The sequence below is a fragment of the Nilaparvata lugens genome, chromosome 10 (assembly GCF_014356525.2).
Source record: "Nilaparvata lugens isolate BPH chromosome 10, ASM1435652v1, whole genome shotgun sequence".
In the NCBI taxonomy this organism is placed as follows: Eukaryota; Metazoa; Arthropoda; class Insecta; order Hemiptera; family Delphacidae; genus Nilaparvata; species Nilaparvata lugens.
The window spans coordinates 20,958,591-20,977,046 of NC_052513.1; the positions used below are offsets into that span (position 1 = coordinate 20,958,591).

Consider the following 18,456-nt stretch of genomic DNA (forward strand, 5'->3'; position numbering starts at 1 on the left):
ATGAATGAAAGGATGGTGACAATATTCTAGATCTGCCTTAAACATTCCCTTATTATTTTTCTAATTTGAAAGGAGTATTTTTGAAAGTGAGTTTCTGAATGAATTATAATGAAATAGAACGGAAAATAATTCAAGTTCTTTCAGTAAAATTCATAATGCTAAATTGAAGTTCTGCAGTAAATCCCAGTCAATATATCGCTAATACTCGTTCTTTGGAAAACGAGAATAGTACCTACACTGGTAATAAATAGATTGAGTTAATATGCAATTCTTTAATATTCCTCCAACAATAAAATTGCTTCAAATTAAAAAAAAGAAAACAAACATATATATTGTATATATAGAATATAATTTATAGAACTTGAAATAACAATAATTGAAATTATTAAATAATAAAATACATATCAAGATTATGTATAATCCTGAACCCATAAGCATTGTTTCGGTACAATATCTCCCGTTCCTTCCACCGAAATACCAAAAACCATTTTGCATGTAGCTATTATATTTTTTCTGAATGATGCTGAAATAATTATCTACTTGTGCGTGGGTGATAAGATGAGAGATGTTCCGAAATTCAAGAGCTTGGCCGGATTCGAGCCTACGACTGTGCCGATAATAGCCTACCCAAGATTGCAGCATACCAGGGTGAGGTAAGTTGAACATTAATCCTAAATGTAGGATGCGACTTAAAATGTTGATACTTCAGTAAAATTTGAAGCTAATCAGAGAATTTTATGAAAAATATAATTTTTTGTCTTAAGTCGTATTATTCACAGTAAAATGTATATAAATCAACTTGAAATGAAGTACTTGATGTATGTCAATTATATTTTTTTGTTTAGTACATAGGCAGAGCAAAGTTAGGAGAAAAAGATAGAAGAAATGTCTAGTGCAAAAATGAAATTGAAAGTGAATGCAAGTATTAGTCATGGAATAGTGCCTCTGTTGGGCCACTCTGTGTATCTGTATCTGTATCTTTGGGACTGAAAAAAGTATATTATCGTTTTTGTTTTCAATTTAAAATTAATTATATTTTGCTGCAAGGAGGATGAACACGGCATTAAGATAATTGAAATTGATCATGGCAAAGGCACAAAGCTGTTGAGAGATACCGGTATGTGGAATTCGTTGATTCTTCGAAGTAGAAGGCTTAGAAGACCTGAAAACACTGAACAGAATTAAATTTAGGCGAATTGGAAATTTTTAGTTCATAAAGATTAACATAATAATGTTCAGCAGATTTGGCTTCAACAAAAAAGCAAAATCATATCGCAGCAGTTACACTAGATCTAGATAATATCATTACCTATGCTAACCTGTATGTGCTAAACATCTTCAATTAATCCGAATTCAACTCTGTGCAGTGTTTTCAAGTCCTCCAAGTCACTTTTCTCGAATTCAAAGGTAGACTTTTTGAAATAAGAATAAGTGTAAACTTTAGGAACCTTGGAATCACTCAAGGATACTCTCATAGTGTCAGCTAACCCTAAATATTAATAGCATATCTATTAAAGGGGATCAATCTGTAGTTTGGTACCTACATGACATATAGCTTTCTTGATAGCGTGAATCAGGACCAATGGTAACTTGAGAGATTTAATTTTGCTTTAGTCCAATTTAGTATCTAATCTCGTCCAAATTGGTGGGTGACCTCGGGTCGATCAATGCGGATAAGTTCTCCGGCCATATTCAGATAGGCCAGATATTCTACTGAGTCGGGTGTAGTGTCATAGTGGTAGTGACCACCTTCTCCATGCAAACTAAAGCTGTGGAAGTGCTGAACTCTCAAATCCATGCCCTGAAAATTTCGAAAAAAATAAAAGTTAAGATCGCTGAGACCTTAGTTAAAAGTTAAGATGGATTTCAAAATGATTATTATACAACTTTGCATAGGAGATAGAATCGATAAAAGATAAGTAAATAACTAAATATTTGATCAATATTTTTGGTTTGAAAAGAATAAATGTAATTTATCAATAGCAAGTACAATGGAGTGGAAGGTGTGCAAAATAAGCCTTTCTCTTATTATTGAAACTTAAGAACTGATGATTGGAATATTGGAAAAATATCATAATATAAAATGGTTCACTACCGTAATCATTAGTCAACCTCTCGTGAATTTACACCAAACAGACGATATGGCCTTAAATGGTTTTAAACCATTCAACTGTTTTTGATTAACGAAATTATCATGAAGCAGTGCAGTAATATAATTTGAATCTCGAATCTATAACACATCAATTATACCGTGCAGAGGTTTTGAATATTATTTTCACAAATTTATCGCGATCTTTCTACCGACTACGATATAATATACTGACTGCGTAGAAAACTGTAAATAATGACCATACTTCTTAGTAGCCTTAAATGAGTTTTAATTCATTTTCTATGTTAATAGTTTCTGTTCTTTGTAAAAATGACTATATAGTGTCAACTGATTATCAACTATTCTGACTCTGCCTCATTGTACAATTTGTATTGTTGGCTGTGAATGATTTTTTATAATTTGAATTTCCAATCAGGCGCTTCATACTTTATCAATCTTCAATTTTAGATTCCATCACTAAATGCGATTATCGATTCAGCAATGTGAGCCATCATTAATACAGGATCAGTATTATGCTAAGCTAGCTTGTGAAGCTTAACTATTCAATTCAATTCAAAAAATTCTTTATTCCTGATAGAAAAGAAAACAATAAGATTTACAATCTGCTGTCAGTTCTACATACTCTTACAAGAACTCATACATGAGAATAATATTTTTGTACAATAAAAAACACAAAAAAATTAAAATTAAATCAAATAGAAAGTGGTTTTCAAAAAATACACAACCTAGTATTTTAATCATGATTGAGATTCATAACTTATCAGGGAAGAGTCGTGAACCGACAGTGCTTTTATTCAGGAATGATCTTCACATGGACCTGAGGTCTGTGTGTGAAGACTAGTTCTTCGGATTGCCAATACGTTTGGATGATTCCGAGGAATGATTCAGATTTTTGTAAACATTCACGTTAATAAGGATTGACTTTTTTTAAATAGATAATATGGTAAATTGATAATATTATACTGGATATTACAAAAGCAACAGTTACAATAATCTGTTGGTGATTGTGTTTAATAGCACTATGTCATAGGGTATTGATACGCAGACCTGTTGACTAGATGACGATGACTAATCCACAAGAAACAGGCACTATGATTAGTTGGTTCATGATGATTGATACCAGCTGGTGAAGCCCATTACAACAATACTAGCATAACTCATAGTATTAATCCTTAATGTAGCCCGATAAATAAATTTCAATTTTATTCATTTACTTTTATTTTATTTAAAAAATAACATTTATTCAAACATAAATTTAAATTTATTGTAGCCCAATACAATAAATTTCTTATTGTGTACTGAACAGCACTAGCATAACTCAAAGTACTAATACTTACAGGATCAACAGAAATGAGAATTCCAAGAGCCACCAGAGGTGCCGACATCTCGTAGAAGTTGAGCCAGCTATTCAGCTCCTCTTCTGTGTGAATTGGCGTTTTCGAAAAATCTGACATTACATGCTGTCTCACCTTTCCTTCCTTCACCAGAAAAGCTCCACCAAGTCCTACAATCAAAATAATATCATCTCTGGATTTCATCTCCATACCTGCAGTCATTGCTGAACATATAAGTTTCTCCAGTCACGCGGCGCTACATTCTCAAATGTCAGCTTCCTCAATGCAATTCCAATAATCATTATAAGTCACCAATAAATAGCATGATGATTTTGTATAATCAATACTGTACGCACCTTGATCTGTTGAATTGATCTCAGTTTAATGTAATTTATATATTTAAATATATAAATTATTTCTCTTAATCTTTATTCTTTTGTAAATTATTATTTTGAAAATTTCTGTAATTTTTTGATTAGGAAGACATTTTTGGGGGTTTCCCAGTATACTCCCACACTGAAATGTTTAAATAATTAAATAAAATATTAAGACTTGATAATGGGATAAATACTCAAAACTAGTTGTGTCTGAAATAAAATAATATATTAAGTGTTCTAGTAATTATTTTTAATTGAACTCGCCCTATTAAAATACTTAAACAATTATGTTCTTTATTTAAGCTTCATTAAATTGTTGATTGGAAAGAATACAGGTTTGATTAAGAATATAGAATATCAATATAGAGTAGACATTCTCCCAATTCGTCTGGAGTAAATAGCTCACTTATTTTCTAATTAAGTATTTTTATAGGGCTACTTAAGTTGTTTAATGATTATAGAAACTACTTGAACTAAATTAAAACGAAAGAGAAACCTTTTGATGTATTAACAAGGCTTTATCAAACATTAATGACAACTTAAATAAAACATGCAATTGATTTTCCTAGTAACAAGAGCATATGATTATAGATCATATGATCAATATCATCACATTCACTCCACCTAGGAGAATGAATGTTCATAGTCCTTTAAATAAGTTGGAAGCCTTTTTGTCCTTGTGCTTCTTTGATTGCCGTTAGCCTCACTAACGTCAGGCTCTTGAACTGAATGCGGACCCTCCGCTCCTTGGATGTCTGGGGATACAATTCCGGAATACCATTCTGACTTTGATTCCGACTCTGGCTCTTGAACTCTGGAAGGATCTGGGAATGATGATGCTTCTTCTACTTCTTCCGAGCTGGCTATGGGCACAGTGGGAGCTAGATCCCTCGAGGACACTGTCTTTTCTCTCCCATCTGGAAATTGTACGTGAGCGTATTCACCATTTCCTTGAAGCAGAGTAACCTCTTCAACAAGCGGGTCATACTTCGATGTTCTCACGTGCTTTCTGAGTAATACGGGTCCTGGTGAGATGAGCCAAGATGGAGTTGAACCGCCATTTCCTGTTCGTCTAGGAAACCGGAATATTTTTTCGTGTGGAGTTTCATTGGTGGATGTACATAGTAGGGACCTGATCGTATGGAGTGCTTCTTGTAGGCAGTCCTCACAGTGTGTGATTGGGAGTTTTCTAGATTTTAGAGTCAATTGAACTGTTTTCCATATTATCCCGTTGTATCTTTCAGCTTGCCCATTCCCTCTTGGATTATAGGGTGTTGTTCTGCTGCAAGCAATCCCATTCATTGTTAAGTAGCTCTTGAGTTCCTGAGACATGAAAGATGGCCCTTGGTCTGAGTGAATATAAGCTGGTGTTCCAAACATAAAAAATATACTTTCCAAGGCCTTAATAACAGTTGTGGAAGACATATCAGGGCAATGTATAGCTAGAGGGTACCTGAGTATTCATCAATCACTGTCAGAATGTAATGATTTCTGGTTTTTGAAGGTATTGGGCCCTTGAAGTCTAAGTTGAGGCGTTCAAATGGTGATGTAGCTTTGATCAGAGTTCCTTTGTGGCTGTAAAATTTCGGTTTAATTTCAGCACACACTCTGCATTGATTTAAGGCCTGTCGTACTTCATCAAGGGAGAATGGCAGATTTTTACTTTTTATTTAGCAGCAATAGCAACATTTGATGCATCGGTTTCTACAACAAAGGGAGCTTCTGGATCAATGGAAACTACCATTGAATCGAGTATAGATTGTTTCATAGCTTCAAACAATAAAATGGTAGTTTGATTCATTGGAAATGTAGTTTGAATTAGAGGTTGCATCTTGTCAGAGAAATTGGGAATAAATTTTGAATAGTGAGAGAACATACCAAGTACTCTTTTCATTGAAGCTGCATTCGTCGGCGGGGGGAAGGATTTCAGTGATTCTAGTCTGTTAGGATCTAGGCGGATAGTCTTGTCCTTGATAATATAGGCAAGGAGATTAATTTCTGATTTCGCGAAAGAGCTTTTTCCATATTTATTGTCAATTTGTATTTGTGCACAGCATTCATGAAGTTTTTCAAGTTTCTATCATGCTCTTCTGTTGTAGTTCCACAAATAGTAACGTCATCGAGATAGGCAAACGTACTTGAGAGATTCTCCTTTTGAATGATATCATCAATCACTCGTTGGAAGGCAGCAACCCCGTTTGTCACTCCAAAAGGTATACGTTTAAACTGATAGAGACGGCCAGCTGCTTCAAAAGCCGTGTATAATTTGTCACAATTCCTGATTGGTATCTGGTGATAAGCACTTCGAAGATCTACTAAATACAGAATATCTAGCAACCTTTTCAACCACTTCTTCTATGTTCGGTAGGGGGTATGCGTCCAGTGGAGTAAATCTGTTAATCGTCTGAGAGTAATCTATCACCATACGCTTTTTATGATTGTCATTGGAAGTTACAAGCACTTGAGCTCTCCATGGGGAGTCACTTGGCTCTATGATACCTTCTTTTAATAGTTTATCTACCTCTTGAGTAATGAATTCCATGTGGGTTTGATTGTAACGTCTTGATTCTACAGCAATGGGTTTGATGTTTGGAGTAATGTGCTGAAACAGCGTAGCAGGTTTGACTTGAGCAGCGGCAAGACCACCTACTTTTAGTGGGTCTTTTGTTTCATCAAAAGACATATACAGACCTGAATGATTAGACAATAGGTCATGACCGAGTAATACATCACAGCAGAGATCTTTGAGAACAAGGAGAATTACATTTTTGTGCTTGTGGCCAAGAATTGAGAGGTTAACTGAGCATTGTCCAACAACTGATGATCGGAGAGAGGTAGTAGCCATACAAATTTGTTCATTAGAGGGGTAAATTTTTAATTTCAGATCTTTTGCAAGTTGTTTATTAACAAAACTACTAGAACTGCCAGTGTCAATTAGCGCAGCTACTCTAAAATCATTCAACAAAGCCGGTACAGTAGCTTTACTGAGTCCTGGAGGTGATGAATAACAGATTTCTGCTGCTGATACTAGTTTATCATTCTTGATGTGGGCCTGATTTGATCTACACATTTTTGCATAATGCCCTTTTATTCCACATTTCCTACAGAATATATTGCGAGCAGGGCATTCATTTTTGAAGTGTGAGTTGAAGCCACAGTAATTACATAATTTGAGTTTTTTTCTTGATTGAGTGGCTTGTGCAATAACAGGCTCAGCCGGAGTTAGAGATTCAACTGAGGATTTGACTACAGGCTGTGCGGCGTTTAGTAGCAATGAGGACGAGTTGAAACTAAGTGAGTCACGGTATGCTGATTCTAAAGTTCTAGCGTGGTCTACTATTTCATGGAAATCTAAAGACTTTGTTTCCAAGAGAAATTGTCGAATGTCTGGAGACTGCAAACCACTTATAAAGGCATCTCTCACACAATCATCATGATTCTGTTCTGCTGTTACTGCCTTGAATTTACATTTTTTTCCTAAAAGCATCAGTTCTTCAATAGATTGGCCTGGTTGTTGATTTTTAGTTTGAGGTTCATGACGTGCAAATATTTCATTAATTGGCCTAGTATACAATTTTTGTAATGAACTAAGAGCATCGGTATACGTACCACAGTGACTTATTCGTTCGAATACTGCTGGAGATATAAAATTGACTAGTATTTTGAGTTTTTCTGCATCCATCGTTTGTATTGTTGAAATGAGATTCATAACGTTTTGTGCCGATGTTACCATTCCGTTTGAGCTGTGGCCGAGTTTGCGTCCAAATCCAAAACTTTAGGCTTCAAGAGGTGATCCATTTGAGTTTTAAACGATTAATGTATGATTAATTGAACTAAATTAAAACAAAAGAGAAACCTTTTGATGTGTTAACAAGGCTTTATCAAACATTAATGACAACTTAAATAAAACATGCAATTGATTTTCCTAGGAACTAGAGCATATGATTATAGATCATGATGATCATATATGATCAATATCATCACACTACTAGTACCCTCTTTTCTTTTTTACTTTCCTTGCCCTATTACCATAGGTAAGGAAAGTATTGCTTTCCGAAAAAAATTAAGGTACCCAAATTTCTAAATCTCTATACGTTTCAAGGTCCCCTGATTCCAAAAAACTGGTTTTTGGGTATTGGTCTGTATGTGTGTGTGTGTATGAGTGTATGTGCGTCTGTGTACACGATATCTCATCTCCCAATTAACGGAATGACTTGAAATTTGGAACTTAAGGTCCTTTCACTATGAGGATCCGACACGAACAATTTCGATCAAATGCAATTCAAGATGGCGGCTAAAATGGCGAAAATGTTGTCAAAAACAGGGTTTTTTGTGATTTTCTCGGAAACGGCTCCAACGATTTTGATCAAATTCATACCTGAAATATTTATCGATAAGCTCTATCAACTGCCACAAGTCCCATATCTGTAAAAATTTCAGGAGCTCCGCCCCATCAATGCAGATAGATTCCCAATTATCAGGCTTCAGATACGATTGAAACAAACAAATCAAGTGGAGTAGATTGAGCATGAAAATCTCTACAATTAATGTTTAGTAACATTTCCACCTAAAATTGAAAATAAGCTTTAAATTCGAGAAAATTTGATTATTCAATTGCAAATTATTGTTGATTCTATTAAATCATTCACTATGAAGAGATAGCAGACCTCATGTGTGTTTCCAGCGTTATTGCCCTGCCACCAGCTGGCTCAAATCTTTGAATAGTAGACTTGAGATGCGCGGGGAACACTAGCGTCAGGTGATCAATTTTCATAACGGCAAGGAAAGTTGTGTGAGTGCGCCACACCAGATTTTTACATTAACACATCTAGTTTCGAGCACTCATGCCATTTTGAAGTGTCAAAGTTGATTTATTTTTTATTCAAAATATTATCTATTTTGGCACTCGACAATGGCCTGAGTGCTCGAAACTACTTGAGTTTATATAGAAACTTAAAAAGAGAGTAAAATTAATTTCTATAATAATTAAAGCTAATTTATTATTTGAATGAAGAAATAGATGCCAAATACTAGTATACTGGATTCCATGAAAAATGAATGATTATATATAAGGAATTATTCCTTTTGTGAGCTGGAAAAAAGTAGAAACGATAGATATGTGTGGTACTCACCCACAGCCTTATCTCCAAATTGACTTTTGAGAGCTTCTCTCATGGAAGTGACAAAGTCTTTTGAGCCAGTGCGTTTCTTGACATGAACTTTGATAACCTAAAAATTGATCATTTTGAAAAAAAAATATTCGTGTAACATAAAATTTGTTGAATGAGAATTGATATTGAGGAATCTTTCCATGATTGAAAAAACACCGTTTTATTTTTGTCACATCCACATTTATTGGACCTGTGTTCATTTTGATTTCAGATTCATTTTTACAAGTTTAATAAATGTGATTGAAAATAAAACTGTGTTTTTTCAAATACCATATTCGCAAGAGTTCAAATAACATGTCCTCCTACATTAAAAGTCTTATCTTCTATAGGAGGTCCCTATCTATATAGGGGCTTCTTAGGTTTTTTTATCTATATAGGTCCCTCATCGTCTCTCTCTACGAGAAGGATGAAGTATTAATTTTATCATATAGTTTTTACTTGAAATGAAGATTCACCTATTAGAAAAAGGAAGCTGACTGGTTGTCATATTATCACTACTATTATAATATAGGAGATGGAACTCAGAAAAAATGGAATGGGCAGATTCTATATTTTTCGCTTTTATTTAGGCCTATACACTTTTCAAGTTAGAATGTAGTTCTGTAAGCAAAGTTGAGGCATGCATTAACAGCTCTCTCTTCTATTTAACCCACATTACAAATTCTACACAATACAATCAACTATTTGAACAATCGAGTCCACTTGGATTATTTGAAATGTAGCTGACCTTTCCAGATTTACCCTGTGACAGGAAAAAGTTCGCTAGTAAGGCACATTTTGTTTCTTCCTTGGGTAGAACTTGGACTTCAATTTTATCTCTCTGATGGTTTTGTAATTTAACAATTCGTGTTCCAACTTTGTTTTCCTTTCCTTTTTCAACAATAAGATTAGCTATCATCTGAAAAATAAATCATCTTTAATTATTGTTGTATTACATGGAAGTAGGCTGTACCAAATAGATTTTTTCTAAAATTCGCAAATACCTATAAATTGTGAGATTTACGTTTCAGTTAGTGGACTTCATGGGAGAGCATAGTTGTCACGTTTCCTTTTCCTTCAGTAGTAGTTGGTTGTGATTCAAGTCATCTCGGTATATCTGATTTAATTTTAATCTTGTTAATAATGATTAATAATGTTGAATATATTTAATTCATTAAGAAAGTATATTTTTCATGATTTAATGATAAATTCTCATAATTGATATAAAATATTCTGGTAATTCAATAAATTTCTACAAAGGCTCCAAAAGTATCTGACAATTTGGCAACAGTGTGGAATTGGAAAAAAGTGGAGTAATCCATGCTGTCTAATGACAGACAAGGATAGCAAACTTACCAATGTTGGTCAGATGCTCTTTGAAACTTGAATCTTACTATAGAACAATGAATAATGTATCTGTCAATATTCGTTCACTAGGACAGGGAATTATTATTTATGTTGAGAATTGAACGAATGCAATCATATTCTTTTCAGTTTTATATACAAATAATTTTCAAGACCTCTCAGTGGATCTGAGCTCCATAAGGCAACTCAGATTTTATATTAATATGATTTGTTTGTTTGAATTTTCTTCATGTTGACTCTTGGAGAGAATGGGAAATCGTCAAAAGTAGAACATTAGTCCAGGAAATGTATATACATAAGAACATAAAATCTAACACGATCAACATCCTGGTAACTTACATAGTGATCCTTGAATTCTTGCACACTTAAGAGATCACTTTCAAATTAATATCAATCAATCATTCATGTATGATACTTTCAAACATATAATCTTCACTGGATTGTTACTTAGTGGCAGCAATTCAACTGGATTTTTATAAAATAAATATTTTTGATATGAAAAGTGAAAAGTATAAACTACTATTGAGCTCATGGATGAGAGAGTATTAATGCAGAATGGAATCGTCATTAGGAATAAAATTAATAATATCTATAGATTCAATGTGATCCATTTATTTTAGATAAGTTTTCTTACCGCTTTGTAAAATATATATTTTTTTCATTTGATTGAAAAATTCATTAATTGATTTGCTACCCTTATTCTGAACCTTGGAGGGCAAGGTAGGGCGCAGCCGGACCTCTCTTACATTGAACCCAGGTTGAGTGAGTGATAGAATGAGTAAATAACAACATTCATACATAGAAATGTTGACTTCAAAATTTGTTTTTAAGAAGAAATTATTACCTACTGAATTTGATAAAATTTTATGAAATTATAAAAAATCAGAGTGGATAAACAAGGAACCTAATAAATAGGAAGATATAAAGGAAGGCGAATGATAATAATACTGTATTGTGGGAATTTTGCATCTCACCACAAATAGGATACTAATTGATGAAAGCTAATTGTAAAACCGATAATGGATCTGGGATTCACATCGTACCGCAAAGTGAGGTGAACTGATACTGATATGAATAATTCAGTGTTCAATCAGTAAGTAATGTAGCTTGGATACATATTGTTTGCTTGATAAGAAAGCCACTAAACTGATAATTACACCACAAAATTGAATAGTCATGATGTTATCAATCGTTCAACAAATTATTTTACTTGATTCATGAAAAAAGACAAAGCCTATTGTGAGTTGATTCACTTAATGGATAGTTAATCTATTTGAATAATTATAAAAATATTAATAAATATTTTATCGTAAATATAAAAATAAATACATAGAGCTGATGATATATTTAAATAATGATCCGAAATTGAGACAGAACTTGCAAATTGAAAACGACATGTCTGTAGGCCTATACAAATCAAAAATAGTTTGAATTTAAGTACAGAATGTTTCTAAATAAGTCACACATTTCAAATAATATTAATTATTTATTATGAAAAATAGTTTAACATCAAGAAATTACATTACTTATTTACACACAGAACACGATGAAATTTATATTTAAATCTGACTTTATATAGGCCTATAAACAAAATGGCACGTTATAAATAAAAATTGAAGCAAATATATATAAAGCACGATATAAAGCAAAATTGATTCATAATCAACAGAACTAAGAATCTGCTAAACCAACTACGTTAAAATTTGGCATGTATGCTGAGTTACAGAAATTGAGCTAGGATGTTTTTTAGAGGACTCCTTACGCCAATACTCCCAAGATAGGCGGTTTTATTTTCTTTGTGTTTTCAACCATTATTCAAGAATTAATTGACAGAAAGTGTTCAAATTTAGTACAGAAGTTCAGCTAGGGTATAGAAATTTTTTCATGAGAGGAATTCAAAATTAAGCTCAAGATATGCGATTTTGCAGCGTTTTCCTAGCATTCGCCAGCGTTTTCTCAGATTTTCAAGAACTAATTAAGAAAAAATATTCAAATCTAGTACAAGGTTCAGCTAAGGAGTACATTGTTGTATAAGGTGTTTTTGTGAAGGACTTGAAAATTACGCTTAAGATACGCCCAAAATATGCGTTTTTTCAGCGTTCATTTGCATTTCTCAATTTTATCAAGAGCAAATGTCAGATGATGTTCAAATTTAGTAGAGGTTTTGTTTTGGATGGGCATCAAAATTTCGCCGAAGATATAATTGGCGTTTACTGCTTTTTGTGACAGTAGTTCAACTAGTGTGCGAAAGTTGTATTGAGAGTGCTTGAAAATTCCTGAATCGGCGTTGATGATGACTAAACTTGAAAATCTCAACTCAATACACAATTTCTGTTTGGGTAATGGCATAGAGAAACGATAGCATGAGTAGATATCCCATGGTATAGGGCGTTTATGTCGCAACTTTTACTGTTATCCCAAGCCGATAGTTCACGTAGTTATTTCCCATGCAGCTGTGTGACGCTGGTAGTCTCTCGGATTGTGCCATTCATACACTCTCACCCCAACAAAACAGTAAAAATTGACAATAATCGACAGTAATCGGCTTGAGATAACAGTAAAAGTTGCGACATAAATTCCCTATACCATGGGATATCTACTTACACTATTGTTTTTCTATGGTAATGGCGAGCTACTTTTGAGGGTTCAATCAGGGACTAGACTGAAATACGATAATTCTCATATCTCAATCACTTTATGTGGGAAATTATATTCATATTGAAAATGGACAGACATTTTTCAACCCTAGGCTGCATAGTTAATATCGACTTTTTTGAGAACTGATGTCTAAAAATGTTCTGTAGAAAGGAGCTTCAAAAGTACGTCTCAGCGATACGCCCAAATCGGCGTTTTTCTGCGAGGTTTCAGTCAACTGGAGATTGAATCGAGTCAAAAAGTGTGTATTTGACTATTTTACGAGGAAAATAATTAATTAAAAATGGAAACTTGAAAGCCGAAACTAGTTGTTTTGTTTTAAATAAAACGTTTTGAAAACAAGAGTACTATGAAATTAATTCTCTATGAATTAGCAATTCAAGTAGCCCCATTGAAATACTCTATAAGAAAATATGGAACAGACAAAAGAAAACATACATTTTCATGAAAAATGCCTGGCCAAGAATATCATTTCAAATGATGTCCAAATTACAACCTAATGTATAATCAACAATTAAAACAACACAAAGAATATGGATTAGAGAGTGAATAAACTATCTATATTATAAATTGAAGAAACTTCAAGAATAAGAACTCCAAATGGAAAATGAAATGAAAACAAAATTTGAAGAATTCAACGTTTCAATTGAAGAACTCTCATCATTAATTAGAAATTGGGTGAAACCCATAAGTGAGAAAAAAAACATACATGCAAAAATTGTAATATTGGTAAAAAAAATCTGCGAGTACTTGAGTAAATTTATAATGTGTTGACATTTTAGCTCTTTTTCATGATAAAGAAATCTATCTGATATTTGTGTGTTTATTTATGGAAATTCAATACTATAATGAGTATACATGTAACCCCATAAAACTCTGGTTATATTTGCAAGGATTATTGAAAAAAATAATTGAAATCATATTTATATATTTTTTCTCTTCCTATCATTTTGATGATGTACTTATTGCTGTTTCAATAGGACGACAAGGAGGGGTGGAGGCGTTGCTATCTATGCCAGAGAAGGAATCCTAGTATCAGAGTACTCTCTGCCGGGAGTATGTGAGACTGACTTTGAGGCTTCGGCATTAATTTTCAATGAATGTTTCTTGGTTGTGTGTGTTTACAGGCCTCCTGGGAGTGATATAGCAGCTTTTGTGACCAATCTTGATCATCTCTTAATCAAGACTTTTGGAAGATTTGAGAGAATACTTGTTGTTGGCGATTTTAATGTGGATTTTTTGGGTGACTCTATTCCGGGACAGGAGGCATTGTCTGTCTTCAACTCTCATGGCTTGCGGGGTCTCATTACGGAGCCAACTCGTTTAGCGTCTAATTCTTCATCACTATTGGATAATGGTTTTATCACAACGGAATGTGTTGACTCAGTCTCTGCAAAGGTCATTGGTCTCTCCTTGTCAGATCATTTAGCTCAGGAATTTGTGATCTCTATGGGGGAGGGATCTATGCAACATAGTGATTTTGTTTTGAGGAGATCCTTTCTTCAAGAAATAAGTACATGTTCTCTAACTTCCTCCTTGAATGTGACTGGGGCCCTCTTTATGCTGATCATGGTTCCTTTGATGAAAGGATGGACTACTTCATGAGAAAGTATAGTGATGCCTTCATCTGTGCTTTTCCATTGGTGAGGATGAGAGCAAAAATCATACAAGGAAGCTAGCTTGGTTGAATCCTGGATTAAAGAGTCTCTGTGATATGAAGAGGGATTTGGAGTTATTCATCAGGACCTATCCTCGGAGCGAGTCTCTTAGAATTTTGTTCAAACTTGGTTCATGGAAGATTAGAGCCCTCATCCATTCCATCAAGGCTGACTTCTCAAAGCGACTCATTTGTGATGCAAATAACAAGTCAAAAGTCATTTGGGACTTGATAAAAAAAGAGACAGCTAGCAGGGCTACAACTTCTCATCTCCCAATTGTTGTAGATGGGCTCCCTCTGAATTCACCCACTGTTATTGCAAATGCATTCAATGACTACTTTGCGGGTGGTATGAGTGATGTTGCTAGTACTGATGCAGTGAATTTTCATGAATTGTTGGTGAATACCAATTCGGGAAATGAATCGTCTCTGGGATCCCTAGAATTTCGGAGGAGGATTTGATGGCCATTGTTTCTAAGCTGAAGAATAAGATGTCAAGTGGCCTGGATGAGATACCATGTAAAATTTTCAAGGAGTTTCTCTATGAGGTGAGTGAACCTTTGACTCATTTGTTCAATCTCTCTAATGATGTGGGCATTTTTCCATCCTGCTTCAAGGTAGCTAGGGTCAAGCCAATATTCAAGAAAGGATCCAAAAGCCAGGTTGGTAATTATAGGCCGATAGCCAATCTGTCATCGGTCTCCAAGCCCTGGGAGCGAGCAATTTATAATGCAATCCATGACCATTTTAAGAGCAACAATTTGTTTTCGAGCAGCCAATTTGGTTTCCAACATAATAAATCAACAGTGGAGGCATTGGAATAGTTTGTGAGTGAAGTTTATTCCTCTCTGGATCAGGGTCGAAAGGTGTTGGGCTTCTTTGTGGACCTCAAAAAGGCGTTTGATATGCTTAACCATAAAATTTTGATTGAGAAGCTGTACTATTATGGTATCCAAGGCAATCTACTGAGTCTTGTAGAATCTTACTTGAGGGGTAGAAGTCAGATCAGAATCACATCCACGTTCCCTCTCTAAGGGAGTACCGCAGGGATCGATCTTGAGCCCTTTGTTGTTCCTTGTTTTCATGAACGATTTCCCTTGTAATGTGCCGTCAGGAAGGTCTGTCTTATTTGCTGATGATGCAAATTTCTTAGTTTCGGCGAATAATGTCGTTGAATTGCAAGCTATTGGTGATGCTGTTCTTGCTGAAATTACAAGGTGGTGCTCTGCAAATAAGCTTGAAGTCAATATAGGCAAGACAACCTTCATTGAATTCTCAATCCATAGACTTCCTGTGAATCAGTTGGAGTTTGAGGTTGAGGCAAAAGGGTTACTACCCTCTGATGCAACGGATTTTTTGGGGGTTTCTGTGGATCAGGTATTAATATGGTCCTCTCATGTTCAATCTCTTTCCAGGAGATTAAACTCAGCTTCGTATGCAATGTCCAGGCTCAGGAGGGTATTAGTTCATGAGGCAGTGATCTCTGCTTACTATGGATATTATGAGTCATTACTGTCTTATGGGATATTACTGTGGGGAGGATCAAGATTCTCTGCCTCTATCTTCCGTGCCCAAAAGAGAGTCCTAAGAATCATATTTAAAAAAACACCCCGTTTCTCGTGTAGATCGCTATTCAAAGATAATAGAATTTTGACGGTTCCTAGTCTCTATTTGTACCATATGGCAATCTTTGCTTATAAAATGAAAGATGATTGGCTGACAGGTGTGGATGTTCATCAACACAATACAAGATACAGGGGCTTAGTCAGAGTTGAACAGCACAGGACAGGGTTTTATGAGCACAACCCAAATTACATTGGCAAAAAAGTGTTCAACTGTTTACCCCAGAATATTAAAGCTGCCCAAACCCTAAACTCTTTCAAAACTAATCTAAAATGTTGGCTATTAGAGAAATGTTTATATGAGTGGCGAATTCGACCATTGAATACGTTGCATTAGTTATAAATGTTGTATGGTCTTAGATATAGGTTATTTGTTATTTTGTTATGATGTACAAAATTGTTTTATTATGTACAAAATTGTTGTGTTTTGTGTCAATATCTTGTTTTCTCTTTATGTATGACTATTGTCGATATGGTGCTTGTCACTATCCATGACATTATAATAAACCAATAATATTGTATGAATCAATACCTCACTATTAGTTCCAACATACTGGAAAGGTCCAGCCCCTGCGCCAACAATGAAAGCAGGCTCTATCTGGCATATTTCACCCAACAAGGCACAGTCGTAATATCTCGATTTGTCGACATTTGGGAGGAGATATGGTGGACCACCTAGATCAACAATTTTTGGGGAGCCTCCTAGACCTGAAAAATAAAAAAAATACTTCAGGTAAAACATAGACAGTTTGTGGGATTTCAAAATGTTTTTTCTTTTTGAGAAAAAAATGTAAATAATGGATGTTTTTAAAACGGTAACTGAATTGTTTCAATAAATAACAGTTGATGAGTCTTACAATTACTTGAGTAAAACTTATAGTCAATAGTGATTCAGATAAAAGGACTTCTATGGTGATAATCATTTTGTTCTGTGATGACACTCAAAATACTCAATTATGGAAGTTCTACTAGTAATTTATCTTCTTATCATTCACCATCTTCTCATTTTTAAGAAGTCTTTCAAATATTGAATAGGTACTGGATAATTATTATAAAGAGGTACCGTAACAATATTTTTATTCATCTTTGAATAATTTATAATTAACTAAACTGAACCTAGTAACTCTTGAAGAAAGAAAGGCTATACGACAACACATAGCCTCGATCTATGTCAATACCGTATGTAGCTAATACTAATGATCTGAGATGTGCGATATGATACCTTTGGCAGCTAAATGGAAAGGTTCCTGGGTGAGATCTGGGCAGTCTTCTAATGAAACATTGACAGTTTCAAAATTCTCTCTCAGGCCCTTGGACAATGCTGAAAGAGAGACAAATATAATTAAAGTTTCATTCTTCAAACTTTCAGCATTCAGGTCATGAATTTTATTCTGATTCATGGGTTTCAAATAATACAGAACCGTTAGACGTAAGTTAAAGAAAAATTGAAACTAAGAAGAAAAGTCTATAAAAACAAAGTTAAAAATTGTCAAAAAACAAAAATAAAGATTTATTTAATTGATGTTAGAAACTTCAAAATGGATTCAGACTTCAGAAACAAGAAGTATAACAGCAACTTAATAGTTTTAAGAGTCCAAATTATAAAAAATAATTGAATAACTTGATTTATATAAACTGTAGCCTAGACAGACAATATTGTTGCCGGCTGTTACCTTTCACTACATCTTCAAATTGCGGTTGGAATAATGCTTGTCGTTCAACCCGATTTGAAGTTTTATCGGTGGAAAGTTCCATCTTCTTTATTGCAATAACACTCTGAAAGCTTCTCACAGAATAACAATTTTAATAACTATTGACCTTAAAAACAAGAAAAACAACAAATAAACTGAATTGCGTAAGCTATTATCAAGTAATTTGCGTCAACCGTTCTAGTCTAGTCCCTGCAAGTTGAATGTTTTCTTGCTGTAGGCTGTCTGCTTGACATGACACTGATCAGCTGTGCAACTGGTTTGTTTGCAAGTTTCATTATTGAAGCTTATTAAAACGACCACTAGGGACGCTGTGATAGCTCTGGCGATGTGGCGCTGTTTTCAATCAATTATTGTACGAGTCAAGAAGGTCTATAAAACCTTTCTTTTCTATAGACTAGACTTTCTACAATGTTAAACTCTGGAAATGAAAGTGTATAAACAGTACTCAGGACATGTATAATAGTCAAGGCAATA

General features: G+C 34.3%; 1 protein-coding gene across 2 annotated transcripts; it reads right to left on the bottom strand.

Annotated features, from left to right (window-relative positions):
• Positions 1-257: 257 nt before the first annotated feature.
• LOC111063794 (ester hydrolase C11orf54 homolog) lies at positions 258-18,226 on the bottom strand. 2 transcript variants are annotated; one of them, XM_039436530.1, is made up of 7 exons: positions 17,944-18,226; positions 17,493-17,591; positions 16,803-16,978; positions 9,720-9,890; positions 8,954-9,050; positions 3,448-3,614; positions 258-1,801 (listed from the first exon to the last, which is right to left on the bottom strand). In XM_039436530.1, the coding sequence occupies exons 1-7, from the start codon at positions 18,023-18,025 to the stop codon at positions 1,628-1,630; spliced, it is 966 nt and encodes a 321-aa protein (XP_039292464.1). In that variant the 5' UTR covers positions 18,026-18,226; the 3' UTR covers positions 258-1,627. The 2 variants fall into 2 exon arrangements, with proteins under 2 accessions (XP_039292464.1, XP_039292465.1); XM_039436531.1 differs by lacking the exon at positions 9,720-9,890 and having other exon boundaries at positions 331-1,801; positions 17,944-18,220.
• Between the last annotated feature and the right edge of the window lie 230 nt (positions 18,227-18,456).

Coding starts and splice junctions, on each gene's coding strand:
- LOC111063794 (XM_039436530.1), bottom strand. CDS start 18,025: ATGGAACTTTCCACCGATAAAACTTCAAATCGGGTTGAACGACAAGCA. Junction 16,979..17,492: donor TTTCCATTTAGCTGCCAAAG/GTATCATATCGC, acceptor TTTATTTTTCAG/GTCTAGGAGGCTCCCCAAAA. Junction 9,891..16,802: donor ATGTTGGAACTAATAGTGAG/GTATTGATTCAT, acceptor TTTATTTTTCAG/ATGATAGCTAATCTTATTGT.